Genomic DNA, 17,313 nt, shown 5'->3' on the forward strand with positions numbered 1-17,313 from the left:
ATCTATCTATCTTTAAATCTATTTATCTGTCCATCTGTGTTTTCAGTGCTGGGGATTGAGCCTATAGCCTTGTGCATTCTAGGCAAGGGCTGTACCACTGAGCTAACATCTGAAGCTCACACTACAATATTAAGAACTACCTTTAGTTTCTATCAAAATGTATGTATTTTATTACTGGTGTTGAAAGACATAATGGAGCAAGTAATGTTAGGAAAATATTTTAATACCATGCACAGATCAACAATCACAGAGTCAACGAACTATTTGAATTCTGCTCAAAAGCAGTATTAGCTTCTTATAAAGCAGAATGAACTCATTATTCTTTATTCATAATTGTAGAATTTCATAATTCTGAGTTCATAAGTAGATATATATTTAAAAACTTGGCATTGCATAGGTTTCAATAGATTCTCTCTTCTGAAAGGTCGCTGTGTATTTACTCTCAAAGGCTTTTAGTACTCCATCTTTGCAGATGAATGGAGAAAATGGAGACTCTAGGAATTTATAGCAGTAATATATGAAACTTTGTACTCAAACCAGAATGACTCATCACCTTCTGTCACCTGTGATACTCTCTCCAGTTACATCCTTAAATAACTCTCTCTGTTTCTACATCAGGGAAGAATATCAATGTATTGAAAGCAAATATATGTGCAAAATAATTTTCCATTATTTTATGTCACAGGAAGGAGCTTCCTTGTGAAAGAAAGAGAAGTAGAAGGGTATGACTGGGGCCCTAAGATGTAGGAATGTGGATGGTCTGGTGATCAGAAAGGCAAAGGAGGACACACCCAGGGAGTTTAGCTACCAGGAGCGATGTCATAAAGACTTAAAAGTAGAACATGGATTTGAAATGCATGAAAAATGAATTTAGGTGAAAAGTAAAGAAACTAAAAATTTTTTTTTCATGAAATTGTGATTTCTGCTTTCTTTTTTATCTTTAGAGCTGTGATGTATCAGATTCAAGATTTTAAGTAAAGTTGGTTACAGGTCATGAAAATAAGTCCTGCACATTGTCTGATACATAGTAGTTGCTCAACAGTTTTATAATAATTCTATGAACATACGGAGTCTTGTGGTTTACTCTGTTTTACTGTTGTTTGTTGTGTGCTATTGATTGAACCCAGGGATCCCAGGGATGTGGGTATGTTAGGCTAGCTCTCTACCACTGAGCTTTCAGTGTCAACTCTGGACTTTTGTTATTTCTTAAACATGTCTTCCCTGGTAGCCACACATTTAAGTAAATCCTTCTTTCTTCCTTCCTTCCTTCCTTCCTTCCTTCCTTCCTTCCTTCCTTCCTTCCTTCCTTCCTTCCTTTCTTTCTTTCTTTCTTTCTTTCTTTCTTTCTTTCTTTCTTTCTTTCTTTCTTTCTTTCTTTTCTTTCTTTCCTTCTTTCTTTTCTTCCCTCCCCCCTCTTTTCTGTCTTTTTTTTCTACCCAGGCCTCTTATGTAAGGAGCTAAAAAGGAGATAAAATATACAGGATGAAAAGATGGCAACGTTGCCTCCCCCAGGACCTCAAAGCTTTGTCCACTTCACAAAACAATCTCTTGCCCACATTGAGCAGCGCATCACTGAGAGAAAAGCACAGGAACCCAAAGAAGAAAAGAAAGATGATGATGAAGAAGGCCCAAAACCCAGCAGGGACTTGGAAGCTGGCAAACAGTTGCCCTTCATCTACGGAGACATTCCTCCAGGCATGGTGTCAGAGGCCCTGGAGGACCTGGACCCCTACTATGCAGACAAAAAAGTAAGTTCTTGGGACTCTTATGATATGTTTCTTTTGATTTCCTTCTGCACAAAAGATATTTTCAACTGTGGAGTGGGAATTGGTGAAAAACCCATTGTGACTGCAATATTAAATTAAATACTTCTGTAGGCTATTCACAATATGTACTTTTCCTACTTTATCATTAAAATAGCTTGTGACATTGACAATACTTATTTGATTTCTTTTAGGGGGTTCAATGTAATGTTCTTGATATGATTACATAATGTTATGGCTATGATTACACTGATACCCCAAAATGTATAGCTCTGTATTTTTTCTTGCTTGCAATTAATCCTGTGTGTGAAAATTAGAAAATTCCTGAAGAGTTCTTAATGAGAATCAAAATTGCTAATTCGATTTTTAAAATATCAAATCCTTTCCTTTTTTAACTTTCAAGGGCGAAGTAACTTGAATTTGCCAAGCGTGCACAGTAGCAATGTAACTTCCTTGCCAGTTTAAACTTGCCACTTGTGACATAATTGCTTACTTACTATATACTTAAATCATTATAGAAAGAATCAATGAATGATTGTTTCTTCCCATTACTAGGGACTGAACCCACAGCCTTCACACTGAGCTGTCCTAGCCCTTCTTATTTTTGCTTTTGAGACAAAATTCGACTAAATTTCACAAACCTATTATACTTCTGTCTCAACCTGCTACAGGTATATACACCGCAATGCCTGGCTTAATGAGTAAAATTGAAAAAAATGTAGCTTATAGAGATTTAAGAAGAAAATAGTTGTACTGAAGGACTAGACATTAATTTTAAAACTATGTCAACATAAAAATAAACTGTGTTTAGATATAACTGTTGAAATGAGAGGGAATGGGAATAATAGATTCTGCTTTGTTTTCCTAAGTAAACACTGATATCACTATCTACAAGTAAAAGTCCAAATTCATGAATTTATCTTCCCAATTTGGGAAAAATGTGTATTTCCAGAAGTGGACTCATAAACTTTTATAAAAGAAAGATTAAACAAAATGACAAAAAGACTAGGTCATTGCTTTATAACTGACACAAGTGATTTTCCTACCAATTGACAGGGATTTAAACTTGGTCTTTTTGATTTTTCAAGCCAATGCTTTAAGCTTTTTTAATGCTCCATTTTTGCTACTATGTGTTTGCTTGTTTTGATTTCTTAACTAAGCACCAAAGGTAGGGATTATCGCTTATTATGAAATGGCCACAATGAGCTATTTAAGAATGCTTAATTTTACTCAAGAAATAAGAAAAACAAAATGTGTGGATCTCTAAGCAATACATGCTGACAAGTAGCTTAACCATTGATTTATTGAACAGAAATGGACTTTAGTTCATTGGCCAAATTGGCACTTGTAGCAGTCTGGTGGTGGAGGAACCACGTTGTCTGGACCGTGTTTCTTCAATACTATTACCATGTGGAGGTGTAAACTGCATATTTGATGTGCTGGACTGAAATTCTGGATTCTCAACTTCATACTGTCTTATCTCCCACAGACTTTTATAGTATTGAACAGAGGGAAAGCAATCTTCCGTTTCAATGCCACACCTGCTTTGTACATACTATCTCCTTTCAGTCCTCTAAGAAGAATATCGATTAAGATTTTAGTACATTCATATCCTTTCCAAAGTGCTTATTTGAAATGGTTTCTTAAAGTATGGTTTTTACTACTGTTTTCAAGTATCTATTTTAGGCCTTTTGCATTTTGAACAGTCTCAGTTGTAGTTTGTCAATTTCAACATAAATTGAAGTAAGTCTCAGAATGAGATTTTTGGAATTTTAGGGTGTACTACTTTAATGATTTGTTCAAAATGCCCTCCCCCCAAAATCTAGAAGCTCACATAGATTATTTTCTAAGGAAAAGTCGGTAGCATTTCAACAAATGTCATTATCAAATACTGGAAGTTATTGTTGTGGTCTCTATCATATTCCTTGATTCCAAACCACCTTATTCAGCATGCTTATCATGTGCACTATTCTGACAAACTGCATATTTATGACCATGAGTAACCCTCCGGAATGGACCAAAAATGTAGAGTAAGTGGATATAAGTACATTTTAAAATAGTTAAATTATCATTTTCATCCTTTTCTATCCATACCAGGAAGTCAAATTCATCTGTAAAAATTATGGTGTTTATTTTCCTGTCTTGTATAGTTGCTTTTCTTTTTTTTTTTTTTCTAATCTATGGAATTAAATCACTAGGAGTTGTTTAGAATAATTAGATGCTACAATATTTTCTAGAAGAATATACCCATCAGATCCTTTGCCTTGTTCTTAAGCATGTTACAGATCTACTATTTTGGTATATATTTTTGATAGACACAATCTAAGAATTTTCTAGAAAGATCTAATACCTATATTAGTTATTTTAAGTATTGCTACTTTCTGGGGTGTTCCTGATAAGTACATCTTAAGATTTTTCTGGAAAGACCTTTATAGTATTATAAAGCTAAATATGGTTCAAATACTATCAACAGGACATTCCAGTATTCAGGGAAAACAAATTATAATGATTTTCATGGGGCGCTATTCTTTTCACATCTAATATCCCACTGGAATCTCGTGTTCAGGTACACTTTTACTGGAATATACACTTTTGAATCACTTATAAAAATCCTTGCAAGAGGCTTCTGTGTAGGAGAATTCACTTTCCTTCGGGATCCATGGAACTGGCTGGATTTTGTCGTGATTGTTTTTGCGTAAGTACCCTACATTTTTTGAAATAGAAAATCATGAAAATCTCAGATACTGTAATGTTGTAGTAAAAATAGTCTTGGGGTTTGATTTTTTCTGTATATAATGGTTAAATTTGAAGAAAAATGAAAGCTAGTCCTCGGTAGGCAAATATTGCAATTTTTCAGAAAGGTGTTACATCAAGACCCGTCATCTTCCCCTGTGCTCAGCACTTGGAATGGATCGTGTATGTGGTGCTAGTGGGGTTCACACTTTTTCCAAGATCTTATATAATGACCCCAAAATCTTTAAGAAATTCATACACACCAAATACTGCCTAGGCCTTTAATTATAAGTACAGAGCTCTTTTATTCATTTATTTATGTTTTGCCTGTGCTATTTAAGGGCTAATAAGTATATTAAAATATAAAGGTGATATTTTACAGGAGTTATCACTACTTATTAGATCTAATGTTACTGCCTTGTGGGCACACCGCATGGCACCCACAACTTGTTTACAAGGGCAAATAGTTACATCGAAATATAAATTTAATGTATTCATCTTGTTTTTCTTTTCCCAAGTATATTCATCAGAAACATTTATTTTTAATCTTAAACTTGGGTACAATATTTTCCTTTTAGCATTTTTGAATTATAAAAGTAATCCATGTTCATTGGAGCCCTTTAGACAATTCAGAAAGTTCTTAAGATTTTTGGTCTCTGACTTCCTCACCCCAGACCACCTCCTTCATCAGGGTCCCTGTTTCAAAGTCACATGTGATGCTGTAGTTTATTTGGTTCCTGCTGATAAGAAAACATGCTCCTGAAAAAAAAAAAAAAGAAAGAAAGAAAACATGCTGCTAAAATAGGTTACTTTTTTTATCGATTTTTTCTGTTTTTCACATAACCTGACGTTTACTTTTTTAAAGTATGGAATTTTAGTATATTCATAAAGTTATAAAATCACTACCACTCTCTAAGTTGAGAACATTTTCATCACCCTAAAAAAGAAAGCTATGGTACCCACTTTCAGTGATTTTAATTTTTTTCTCCTCCCTCAGCCCTTTGAAAACTATTCATATATGTTTTTGTCTGTATGGATTTGCCTCTTTTGGATGTTTCATATGATTGAAATTACACAGTATGAAGACTTTTGTGTGTGTGTCTGGCTGCTTTCATAATGCATACCATTTTCAGAGATTTTTAGGAGATTAAAATTCCACATTACCATAATGCTGAAGGACTACTGATTGATTACAGCATTTAATTGTTTATTTAAGCATTTGAGTATATGGACTGCATGAATAATATATTTATTTGTATTTTTTGCATCGAATGCACCAAATAAAAGCAAATTAGTATAAATTAATTATGATAGAAAGGAAACAAAACTTGCAAAACTATTTTACAAAAGCATTCCAAACATAAAAAATACCACGACTAAAGGCACAGGTAAGTATTATCTACTCTATCTAAATTCTGAATAACTCTGATTTAATTCTACAGGTATTTAACAGAATTTGTAAACCTAGGCAATGTTTCAGCTCTTCGAACTTTCAGAGTATTGAGAGCTTTGAAAACTATTTCTGTAATCCCAGGTAAGAAGTGATTGCTGTGGAGCACTAGGCTGCTAATAACTCCAACTGTTTGGGAGTTGTTCCTTGTTTGTGTGTGTGTTGTCACTGTGTTTGTGTATAAACTCCCCCATTACAGATATGTGACAGAGTTTGTGGACCTGGGCAATGTCTCAGCGTTGAGAACATTCAGAGTTCTCCGAGCACTGAAAACTATTTCAGTCATTCCAGGTGAGAGTGGGGTTAAACACAAGGGCTGACTTTCATCTTTTGGAGGAAATACAAAAAAGGAAATCCTCCAAGCAACTTTAATTGAATTTAATTCTGTTTTTTTTCCCCCACAACTGCTATTAAAAGTCAGCGTTTGAGTTTAATCAGCTGCATGAACCTCGGAGGATGAAGATGGCTCACATCTGCGCTTGAAATTTTCCCTCCTGTCTAAGGGCTCATTTTCCCTCTGCTTAGCCAGGAAGGAAAATTTCAACTACTTTTAGACGTTCTTCACGTGTTTAAGAAAATAAATAAGAAATATCAGCATGGGGGTATCGCATGACACATTGTTTAATATCTCTCTCCACAAACTATTTCTTAATTGGAAATTGGTCCATTATAATTTGTCATTATGTGCTGCAATTCAGGCTTTTATTTGTTTTGGTACCATTATAGTGAGATGGTTTGGTAGACAAATATTTGTTGAATTAGAAATTATAAAATTACAAGTGAATACGAATATGGCTTGAGCAACCAAATTATTCATTTGATAAGTTGACTATTCTTGGAAACATTTTACATATTTAATCATTTGCTTTAATACATGAAAACATTGTGCATATTAAATGGCAAATTTATACTTTTCAACTTCTAGGCTCTTTTGAGTTAAATTACTTAATGCCATTGACTCACATAATGCATGCATCTCTAGGAAAGCTTGTGTTTTGTTTTGTATCTCTTTCAGAGGCTTTCTGTCATTATGAACACCTCTTTCCTCCATTTGCAGGCCTGAAGACCATTGTGGGGGCGCTGATCCAGTCAGTGAAGAAGCTTTCAGATGTTATGATTCTGACTGTGTTCTGTCTGAGTGTATTTGCACTAATAGGGCTGCAGCTCTTCATGGGTAACTTGAAGCACAAATGTTTGCATAAGGACCTTGTAACAAATGAAACAGCTATCAACATACTGAAAAACTTCGAGAGTGAAGAAGAGTTGAAAAGTAAGAATGCCCCTGTCGTTGTGAATAGGGTAAAATAATGCTGATAGCATTCTAAAAATAAAATGCTTGTTCATTTTAATTATTTAAAATCTATTGAGATATATAGAAAGCTACTATCATTTGTATCATGTTTTAAATGATTTTATAAAATTTTTTGGTCAGCTTTTTGGTGCTTCTGGAAATAGGAACATGAGATAGTCACAAGTTCACAATTTTTATACAATAAAAAAGATTTACATAGTTCTAGGGAAATAAAATTAGCTATGAATTAATAATATTAAATATATTCACTATGGTATATTTTCCATAGTTTATAGTTTAGTATAAAATATATACTATATTATTATATTAGTGAATATTTATTTTATAAAAATAATTATATTTTATATGTAGGCATTATAACATCTTATAGTAAAATTAATAATATAATGAGTATTAAAATATCTATCTTTATAACATTTCTAGATTTGTACAAAACAATTTACTTCATTCTATCAGTGCTACACTTACATCAATGATGAGTTCTATAGTTGTCTTAATGCATTCCTTATTACAAGATAATGGCCTTAGGTCAAAGTTAAATTCAATAATCCTAGTTCTGTGGATATAACAGAGGGTGACTGTACAGAGTTCAGAAAGATACTTTTGAGTATCATACATAAAGCACGAACTACATGTTCTCTAAACAATTATCTCCAAGGGTAGTGTCTTTTATAGGAGCTATTGATGAATATTAGATGAAAATGAGTTCAAAATCTGTTTATTACCTTGGATTTTTCTGTATGCTATTCCCAAATGAACACATAAACTTTGGTAAAGAATTCAATCCTGGAGTGAGATAGAGATTAAGACTCCTTTAAAATACATATACATGGCTTTTCCAAAAGGAAATCAGCTTGCAAAGTCCAGGATTCTCCTTAGATAATAAATAGTACATATATTTTTATTTGTTGAGAAGTATCCTTCTGTACTCTTTAGGAAAACAAAAACAAATAAAACTCTGCCAAAATTACCAAAGGACTGTAAAGAAAGAAGTCAAAAAAGGAATAGGAGCTTAAAACAAGAAAACTAAATGCTTTAAAGTAAAATATTTAATATATGTTCCTTTATTACCATCACTGGTTAGGGGTTTAGCATTTCCATTTATCTTTATACTTTTCTCCTTTCTTTCTCTTTTTTTTTGGGGGGGTACCGGGGATTGAACTTGGGACCTTGCGCTTTTGAGGCAGGTGGCAGAATCACTGAGCTAAATCCCTGGCCCTACTTTTCTCATTTCTGATTTTTATGAATAATGAGTATGATCTTGAGTTCTATTTTCAACCTCTATAGAATTTATATATAATATATGATGTAAAATTACCTGATGGATAGTCATCTATATTTACATTCTATTTTGTGAACTGATTTATAGCACTTAATTAAATTTAACTTATTTGTGGTTGGGTACTAGGGGTCACACCCAGGCCTCATGCCTATTAGACAAGCACTGTACAATTGAGTTACACCCCTACTTATTAATACTTACTTTTAGACTGTTTCTCACTAAGTTTCTGAGGCTATCCTTCAACTTGGGACCTTCCTCCCTTAGCCTCCTAAATATCTGGGGTTACAGGTGTATAAATACCACACTCAGCCAGTTTAACTTTTTCCCACTTTTTCATTATCATTGCTTTTATTCTAAATTGTGATCTCATTCTTGAATTTGTTAAAAAAGAATTCTTTGTAAAATCTTCAGACAAATGAGATAAGTGAAAATTTATTTTAGCAAAGCATGTCTCATGGGTCAGCATTTACATCCAAGTATTCAGAGAGCTGCATCCAGCAATGTATGCAAAAAATATTTATAGACATAAAAGGACTTAACATACAGAAATGGCTTGAAATGTCTCAGTTGGTAGACTGAGATTGACTCAGCTATTAGTTACAAGAGTATTATCTTAAGTTATAGTTAGTTTAAATATGTACTAAGTGAAGTTGCACTCACTATGTATGGAGGCAAATTTAGGCCAAATTTAATTTGATAGTTCTCTCAATCACCCACTCAGTTTTGAGAGATAGATAGAAACTGTGGACATTGATGGCTCTCTCTCAGTTACTGTCATAATCAATTTATTTGGTTCATATAAGATTCACAATTCTCAGATCAACCAAATGTTTCTTGATTTTCTTTGAAAATTATTTTCATCATTTTAACTGTAGTGAGATTATTTAATATACCATAACTGATTGCTGCATATGAGTATTTATGGGTCTTGAGAGGAAACAGTGCTTCAGGGAGACTTATTATGAGAGCTACTGGGAGGACAATACTAAGATTTTGAAGTACATACTCCATACTAAGGAACCCTTCACAAAAAGAAGGGATCAAAAATGAGCCAGCAGAGAAATCTACTCACTTTACCTAAGTAGTTTGGGGACTTCTTACAATTGAGTTTTTACCATACCAGATACATTTACCAGAGTGTTTCCAGTTAGTTATAGAGTGCCAATAGAATTTGAATTCTCATTGGTTCCTTATTTTCCATTCATTAAAAGAAAGTTGCCCACATATATGATTCAAGGATCATTATATTTTTAATTTTAATAAAAATAGCTCTCCCGAAGGACCACAGAAAATACTCACTGTGAGATGCCTTGCACCTTAGGAGTTACCAGTAGGAAGGCATAGGGATATTTATCAAATGATCCATTATTTTGACATTTTATGGTTGGAGGCCAACAGCAATTAAGAGATTAGGGCTATAAATTTGTTTACAAATGTCAAGTCATCTTTCTTTTGGTTTTCTTATTAAAGTTTTGATAAGAGAATTCAAAGAAGCTTTCTGGGAATCTATAGCTTCTTCAGTAGAGTCAGCTGTGGCAGTGTGTTTAAAACACATTTTTTAATCATAAGATTTACATCTTTGAAAAACTAAACTCTGTGAAACCATTTTAACAATATTACAACAGTAATTTCAGCATTTTTTAAAAAAATCATTGTATCTATTCCATGATGAATCACAGAATTCAGAATAGAAACTTTAAGGACTCGGGATCAAGGAGCTATCTAGATTTTCTGTGAGTCTACAGTTGTTAGAATTATATGTCATTTAAAATTCTACTTTTATTTCCCCTAATCAGTTTCAAAGCATTAATAGATAAATGAGTTATCATAAGTAACACAACTCTATCCGAGCCCCCTGTAGTGGGTTCCAGTCTCCTGCTCAGAGCTACAATGCATGGCAAGAAAATTCAGAGACACAGTTAAACAGATGGAAATTTGGGGAGCCAGGATGACCAATGCTTACACATGCAAGGCTGAAGAAGCAAAGGCCTTGAACACATAGAGCGGTCAATATTTATTGGTAACATCATAGTTAGATTTAAGCAAAGGCGCTATGTGAGAGGATGTGTAGCTGCTATGGACCTGTTATTGAGGCAGGCAAATCTTGTAGAGGAAAAGACAAAGCTTTTTTTTTAAAGTAGGAAAAATTTATAGAGAGTAAGATAGCTTCTGTCTCAGAGAGACAGAAAGGGAACCAGAAGGTGGATTGGCACTCACTCAGCTTGTCAGAGGTATTTTATGGGACAAAGCCATGAGGTAAGGCAGGTTCAAGGTGGGACAAAACTATAATTAACTAGTAAGATTGCAAGTACAGTTGCTTAGGTAATACTGATCCAAAGAGATATCGCAAGGTGGACAAAACTATGAACAAACAATAAGATTGCAACAAGATAGTCACTTAGGTAATGTTAATTAAATGGGGATCCAGTAAAGAAGCAACTCACATAGCAAGCATATAAGGAATGAGCAAAGACTTTTGGTTATAGGGAGTGGGTCAGGAATCTTTCTTGGAAGATCTTGGTCCCCCACCCAGATGACTGCTATTCATGCTATGAGGGTGTAGTAGTTTGTCTTCTTCTACACTGATGGCTTTCATTTAATGTGCTTCAATTGTGTTCCATGTTGGCTTGACTGTCCTTCATGTTAGCTCAGTTGTCCTCCATGTTGGCTCCACAAGAGCCAGCCCTGTCTAACTTCCTACAAAATGTCTAACTAGCTTATCTGTCTACAATATTACCTCCTCTGAAGAAGTACCCCAAATTGCTGTGAGGGGGCCAAGGGCAAAGACTGTTCTGGCTACTTTCAGCTGAAGATGGTGGTAATTGTGGTCAGCAGTCAGAGTCACTCTATTTAAAGGCTCTTGACAGGCACCAGGAATTGTCATCCTGGGTAGGTGCATAGCTTTGAGTCTCAAGGAGACAAAGTAAAAAAAAAAAAGTTAAGAATACATGGACCAAATAATAAGGTCAGCAGGATTGCTATGAATACAGCTAACAAGGATTTTTCACCAGGAGGAACTAGTAATAGCCTCCCAAAAGAGAGGAATGTCCAAGGGTCTTCAAAATCTGACGTAGAAGTCCTACTGCAATTTAGCAGTTAGTTATGAGCTATTTGCAAGGTCTGTCTGGTGGATCCTGGTAAGTCTAGCACATCTGTTATTGGTTTCATTTGTATGACCACTTGGAGTTTGGCAGCCTCTAGGTAAGAATAAAGAAAAGTTTTAAGAGCATGTGTTATCTGAGCATGAGCATCAGAAAGGAAAGGGAGGATCAGGAAAGAGTCACATTTAAAAACTGAAATAATGAGTGATTGTCTTAGACACTCTTATTTACAGAGGTTGTCTATAAGTGATATTCTGTCATTAGTCTTTCCAGTCTTAGCTGTAAGAAAATAGTCAATTTAAAGGACTAATTTAGCTAAGACATTTAAAACTCTAGCTGAGCTCTTATAGACTTTATGGTATTTTTTTCTTAGTGATCCATAATCATGGTCAGTATAGCTGGAAACTGCCAGAAGGGGTCACTGACTGGAGCCCTTTTTTATATATCTAGCTTTATTATTATGGCATTATTTTTATATTTCATTTGTTTTTTCTTTTCCGCTGGGTGTTAAGACCAAGTTGAAGTAAAACCTGTGTCAGTCAAGCTCAGTTAAGTCTCCTCAGGCATGACTTTGGAACCGTGCACAGAATTTCTCCACTCCCCTGTCAGTGTCAGCCATCAGGATGAATCATAGTCTTGCATGGCCATGTTCAAAGCATTCTTGAATTAGGAACAGAACAGACAAAATATAGGTAAAGGTTAATGATTCACCCTGTCTTTTTAGTAAAGAAGGTTTTAAGTCTGGTGACAGAATTTGTGTAAGAATATTCTGATCTTGTCAGACTCCTTTCTCAAAACAAGACAATTGGTGGACCTGCCTTTCAAACGCAAGGTCCTGAGTTCGATTTTGAGTGCAAAAAAAAAAAGACAATTGTGGGGTTAACTTTTTATAGTTTGCACTGCTTATAGCCTGCTTTGAACATATCAAAAGGGTTGTTCCTTACAAGACTCAAATCAAATTATGTATCATAACAATTTCAGTACTAGCTGATTTAGCATAAAAATCTGCTAAAATATTTCTTTGGTATTTAATTAATTTTTGTTCTATTTGAGGTAGAATTCGCAGTTTTATGAAACAAATCAATTTCTTCATTAGAATTTGAAATCTTACCCAGTCCAATCAACTGAGAGTGCTCAGATTTACAGAAATTTCATACATAATCTGTAATGCATATTAATAATACATCCATAGAAGTATAACTCAAGCTTTTGTGTTACTTATTTTCTGACAGTGCTTCTTATACAATTTATATACCAATCCAGTTTAGCTTTAAATATTTCTTTCTATAAAGAGTTCTTTTGTGGGTCCATTTGAAAACTCAAAATTACTTTGAGATTAAAAAAATCACTTTGAATTCAATAAAAATTCTTAATCTAAAAATCTGATTTTGTGAGTCTTATAAAAAATCACAAGGTTTAAAATATTTAATGAAAATAGAATCAGAAATCAGTAATTTCTTTAAAAAGATTGATAATTTAAAGACATCAAAGACAGATGAAAAAATGTTAAATAGTTGTAAAAACATAACTCTTTTAATCAAAGAACTCAATTTTCTGAAGCCATCAACATCTTAATAAAGAGACTAAAGGTGTAAGGGAAGTGGGAAGGGTAGGGGAAAGGTAATAAGGGAAAAGAAAAAAAAACATGAGAAAATGAAAAAATGGAAATAAAGTATTTGTAAATAGGGAAGGGAGGAGGGGGTGAAGAGAGGGTAGGGATAAGGGGAAAATATGAGAACCAAGACCTGTCGTGTAAAGCTACAAGATCCCAATGATGAATGGAACTGTACTGTACACCTACAATGTACCAATAAACTCAAAAAGAAAAAAAAAAGACAACAGGAAGTACTAGAATTGATTTTGGTAAAACAGAATATTTGTTTCTTAAGAAATTACCTAAAAAAGTAGAGAAAACCTTCTCACAATTTTTTATCAAGGCCAAACTAAAACTGGAAGAAAACCTAATTGTTGCAGTAGAGAGGACCAAATTCTAGTTTTTTATCAGTGTACTTTTGACATTATGCAATTTTTAGAAACTTGTAAACAATTCCTTTTAATCTTAGCCACCTTGATCATACATACAATTTCTTCCCCAGGGTTCATTTTCCAAGGAACTAATATGATACTTAGAGTCCTTCAGTTGTTTGTCCTATATAGTGCTGTTTTCTTATTTTGAAGCAACTAGACATTCTTGCTTTGGGACAACGATTATGTTCTCTTTCCCTTTGCAAAACTAAACATCTTCATACCTCATAGCTTTTCCTTACCAAGAATACATCTTTCCTTCCTAATATATTGAATATAGAATTATTACTAACTTATAGTAATTTTAGTTATATACATTATTGGAATTCTTAACTATTAAGGACCTTAACTTCTGGTGAGGAGTAGGAAACAAGCAAATGTGAACTCTCACATCAGCGATAGAAATCTCTGATTTCTAGAACTCAGTGTTTTCTTATAGTGCAATTTGTTCATGTGACAGAGCAGAAGGTTACAACATCTCAACTTTCAGCCAAAGTAACTGGATAGGTAGCAGTTGTTAGTGAGGGAAGGCTGGTCAAGTTTTTAGGAGGAAGTCGCTATTAGTCATGTGAACTTCAAACATCTTTGAGGTGTCCAAAGGGAAATGTAAAACACACGGTTGGAGATTTAAGTGTATAGATCAGAGGAACTGGCCTGGTTTTGTGATATAAATTGCAAAGTGATTAGCAAAAAGAAAGGATACACAGGGAGAGACAAGTATCTTTTTTTTCTGGGTTTTTTTCTAGGCACACTTTTGTTTGTTTTTGGTACCGGGGATTGAACTTGGTCCTAGAGCTTGAGAGCCAGGCAGCAGAACCACTGAGCTAAATCCCCAGCCCAACAAATATCTTTTTGAACCTACTTGATATTGATAGGCAGGAAAATGATAAACAATGTGATGTTTTAAGATATTCTAATATTTAAAACACGATCAACTCTACAACTCTAATGTTTAGAATTCAAGTTAAAAAGAGGACAGGAAGGGACACAAAGGAAAAACAGCCAATAAAGGAAGAAGAAAACCAAAATATAAGTAGTAAAGTTAAAAGAATAAGGCATATGTTGAAAAGGGAGTATTTGTGTACAGTGATGCTACAAAATCAAGGACTAAGGGTGAAAATAGATAAGTTTTCATTATTATTTTTTAAGGTACAAGATCCCAATGATAAATGTACTGTATTCATTATTCTTTTTTTCTCATTGAGTTTTTTGGTACTTTTCAGTTATTCTTAAGCAATATGAAGGTTATGAGACATTCTTTAGAAAAGTTTGGAGTAGTAAGGCACAAGATGAATAAGAAGTCAAAAGAGGAAGAAATAGTATATGCAAAACTTCTTCCAAGAAATTTTTGTGTAAAGGGAATCAGAATAATGTGACAATGGTTTGAATTCTTTTAAATATACCTTTACATGGGTTTTTTTTTTCCCCGCTAGTGATAGAAGTGCATAGGTAGGAAGGTGATAAATGGAATAATTCAGGGTCGTCAGGAAGAAGTCAGTCTCTTGAGATGGTGACAAACAAAAAAGGAGAGACATTTTTACTGATGTAGGAAGAAAGGTGAGGGAGGAGTAGGCTACAGAGTTATTTAAAGGTGATGAAGTGCAAACCCAATGCCTTTTATTTTCCCAGAGAAATATAAGATGGAATCATTGGCTGAGATTGCGAAAGGAAAGGAAAATTCTATGGAGGGTTTTTAGTACATAATCGTGTTAGAGAATGAGAAATTCTATTTATTTAGAGAATGAGAAATCACATTTATTTTGAATGCCAATTAGATACTGAATATAATTTTATTAAAATGTAGCATGTCTCTTGGTTGTGAGGATTTCTCCACCAATATTTAGCTACTTGGAAACAAGCACGGAAAAGATGGGACCTAGAATATTCATAAGTTGCGGGGATGGTGAGGTTTTCCAATACATTTAAGCCAGACAAAGAAGTGAACTCAAACGATATTATCATGGGAAGTGATGAGTTTTGTGCACTGGCATTCCTGAGACATCAAAGAATGATGGTAAAAACAACCCACAAAGAAAGCTGAGTAACATCTCCAAGTGTACCCTTGTTCCCATACCCTTTTCAGAGGTATTCTCCAAAATTCACTATCAAATAAAACAATTCACTGTGCAGCCTTCTGTTTTAAAATGTACAATTTATAGATTTTTCTTGAAATTACTCATTATCTGCTCTATGCTCAGTTGGGCACTCCTTGTTTTTGCTCTAGATGAAAGTAAGTTTCATGTGGTTTGTAGCTAAAATTTCCAGTAACAAATGTACATCGCTACAATATAATTCTATTGGGCCGAGGTAAGATGCTCCTTTGCTCCTATTGTCTGAATGTTTCCTATTTAATAGAGAAGGTTTGTGGAAAAGCCACAGTGTCGCTCTTTACTTCTACCAAGGCTTTTCCTGTCTCCATCTACAGTTCTTTCGTTTGCGGGGACTGCATCTTGCAGAATGCCGTGTGTTGCAGGCACTCTTCCCCATTCTGATCCCCAACACTATTTTCTCCAGAGTTGTTTTAGCCCCTTTGCTTGGGTAACAAACCCTCCACCTCCACAAGCCCAAGCCATATGAATTTGCTACAAGTAGTCTTTCTGAGTGAGGGCACATAGAACTACTCAGGGATTATGTTTTAATGTTTTGCTTCACTGACTTCAAAATTAATACAACACTCCACTATGATTTGTACTTGAATGACTATTAACTTCAGATTTTTTGTTATATCAATTTTCATAATTTAAAAAAATTTACCTATACGGATTTTGCTGAGGAGTTATCCCACCACTACCAACAATCTTTGTTATAACATTGAATTATCTTTTTGAAATCAAAGTATTGAAAAAATAATCCATGTGCCAAAAGATTCCCCTTTTTAAAATATTTCGCCATAGTCAGAGTTGCACAATAATTGCCATTATCTAATTCAAAATATTTTTTTGTCCCTCAAAAGAAACCCAGTGCCTGGTGGAGTTTACTTAGTTGATCTCCTTGTTTCTGAACTTGTGCTTCTGCAATTTACTGCACTAAGCAACTACTATGACATTTGAAAATACTAATGACATCCGGTATCTCTACTGTACACTTCCATTATGTTTTATTATACCCAAAATCCAAACTTCTTCTTGTTATATAAAAAAACATTGCATAATCTGGCCATAGTAGGCCTCTGCCATCACACTCATCACACTGCTGCCATACTGCCGTCCTGCTGGTTCACCCATACACCAAATTCAGTTCTGCGGTAGAGCATTTGCTCCTGCCCTTCCCCTTCCCAAATGCCTCTTTACCTGGGTCTCTGCACAGCTACTTTCTTCATCAGATCTAGATTCCTATTCAAGTGTCATCACTTAGAAAGGCTTTCTCAGACCTCAGCTTATCATATGATCTTAGTTTATTTTCTATAGAGTACAGCTTTACCTCGGTTCATGAATTTGATTCTTTCCATGATTCTGGTTGCAAAATGAATTGGACAAGAACTGAATAAAATGCAGTGGTTAGGTTCAATATTGACCCTATGGGGAAATTTGATTTAGTTCTCATCCAATTTGGTTTGTGACCAGAATTGTGGAGAGAATTGAGTTTATGAACCTACACACCAGTGTATTGATCACTGTATGATAAATATGAATATGATACCATATATA

At 34.3% G+C, this 17,313-nt stretch overlaps 1 protein-coding gene and 1 long non-coding RNA gene across 5 annotated transcripts in view; one reads left to right on the forward strand and one right to left on the reverse strand.

Moving 5' to 3' along the window:
* LOC117283446 overlaps positions 1-17,313 on the reverse strand; it is an 81,284-nt gene that overhangs the window by 49,486 nt on the left and 14,485 nt on the right. The gene's annotated exons all lie outside the window — the stretch shown is intronic.
* Scn9a (sodium voltage-gated channel alpha subunit 9) overlaps positions 1,441-17,313 on the forward strand; it is an 85,205-nt gene continuing 69,332 nt past the window's right edge. For 2 of the 4 annotated variants that reach the window (XM_010606894.3, XM_033756406.1), the window contains exons 1-6: positions 1,441-1,748; positions 3,253-3,371; positions 3,704-3,793; positions 4,330-4,458; positions 5,939-6,030; positions 7,004-7,216. In XM_010606894.3, the coding sequence (XP_010605196.1) occupies positions 1,491-1,748; positions 3,253-3,371; positions 3,704-3,793; positions 4,330-4,458; positions 5,939-6,030; positions 7,004-7,216 (901 nt within the window). In that variant the 5' untranslated portion in view covers positions 1,441-1,490. Of the gene's footprint in view, positions 1,749-3,252; positions 3,372-3,703; positions 3,794-4,329; positions 4,459-5,938; positions 6,031-6,145; positions 6,238-7,003; positions 7,217-17,313 lie in introns of all 4 variants that reach the window. The other 2 variants (XM_033756405.1, XM_033756407.1) reach the window with 1 other exon arrangement.

This window comes from Fukomys damarensis, unplaced genomic scaffold (assembly GCF_012274545.1).
Source record: "Fukomys damarensis isolate Sample0158 unplaced genomic scaffold, DMR_v1.0_HiC HiC_scaffold_26, whole genome shotgun sequence".
NCBI classification, from domain to species: domain Eukaryota; kingdom Metazoa; phylum Chordata; class Mammalia; order Rodentia; family Bathyergidae; genus Fukomys; species Fukomys damarensis.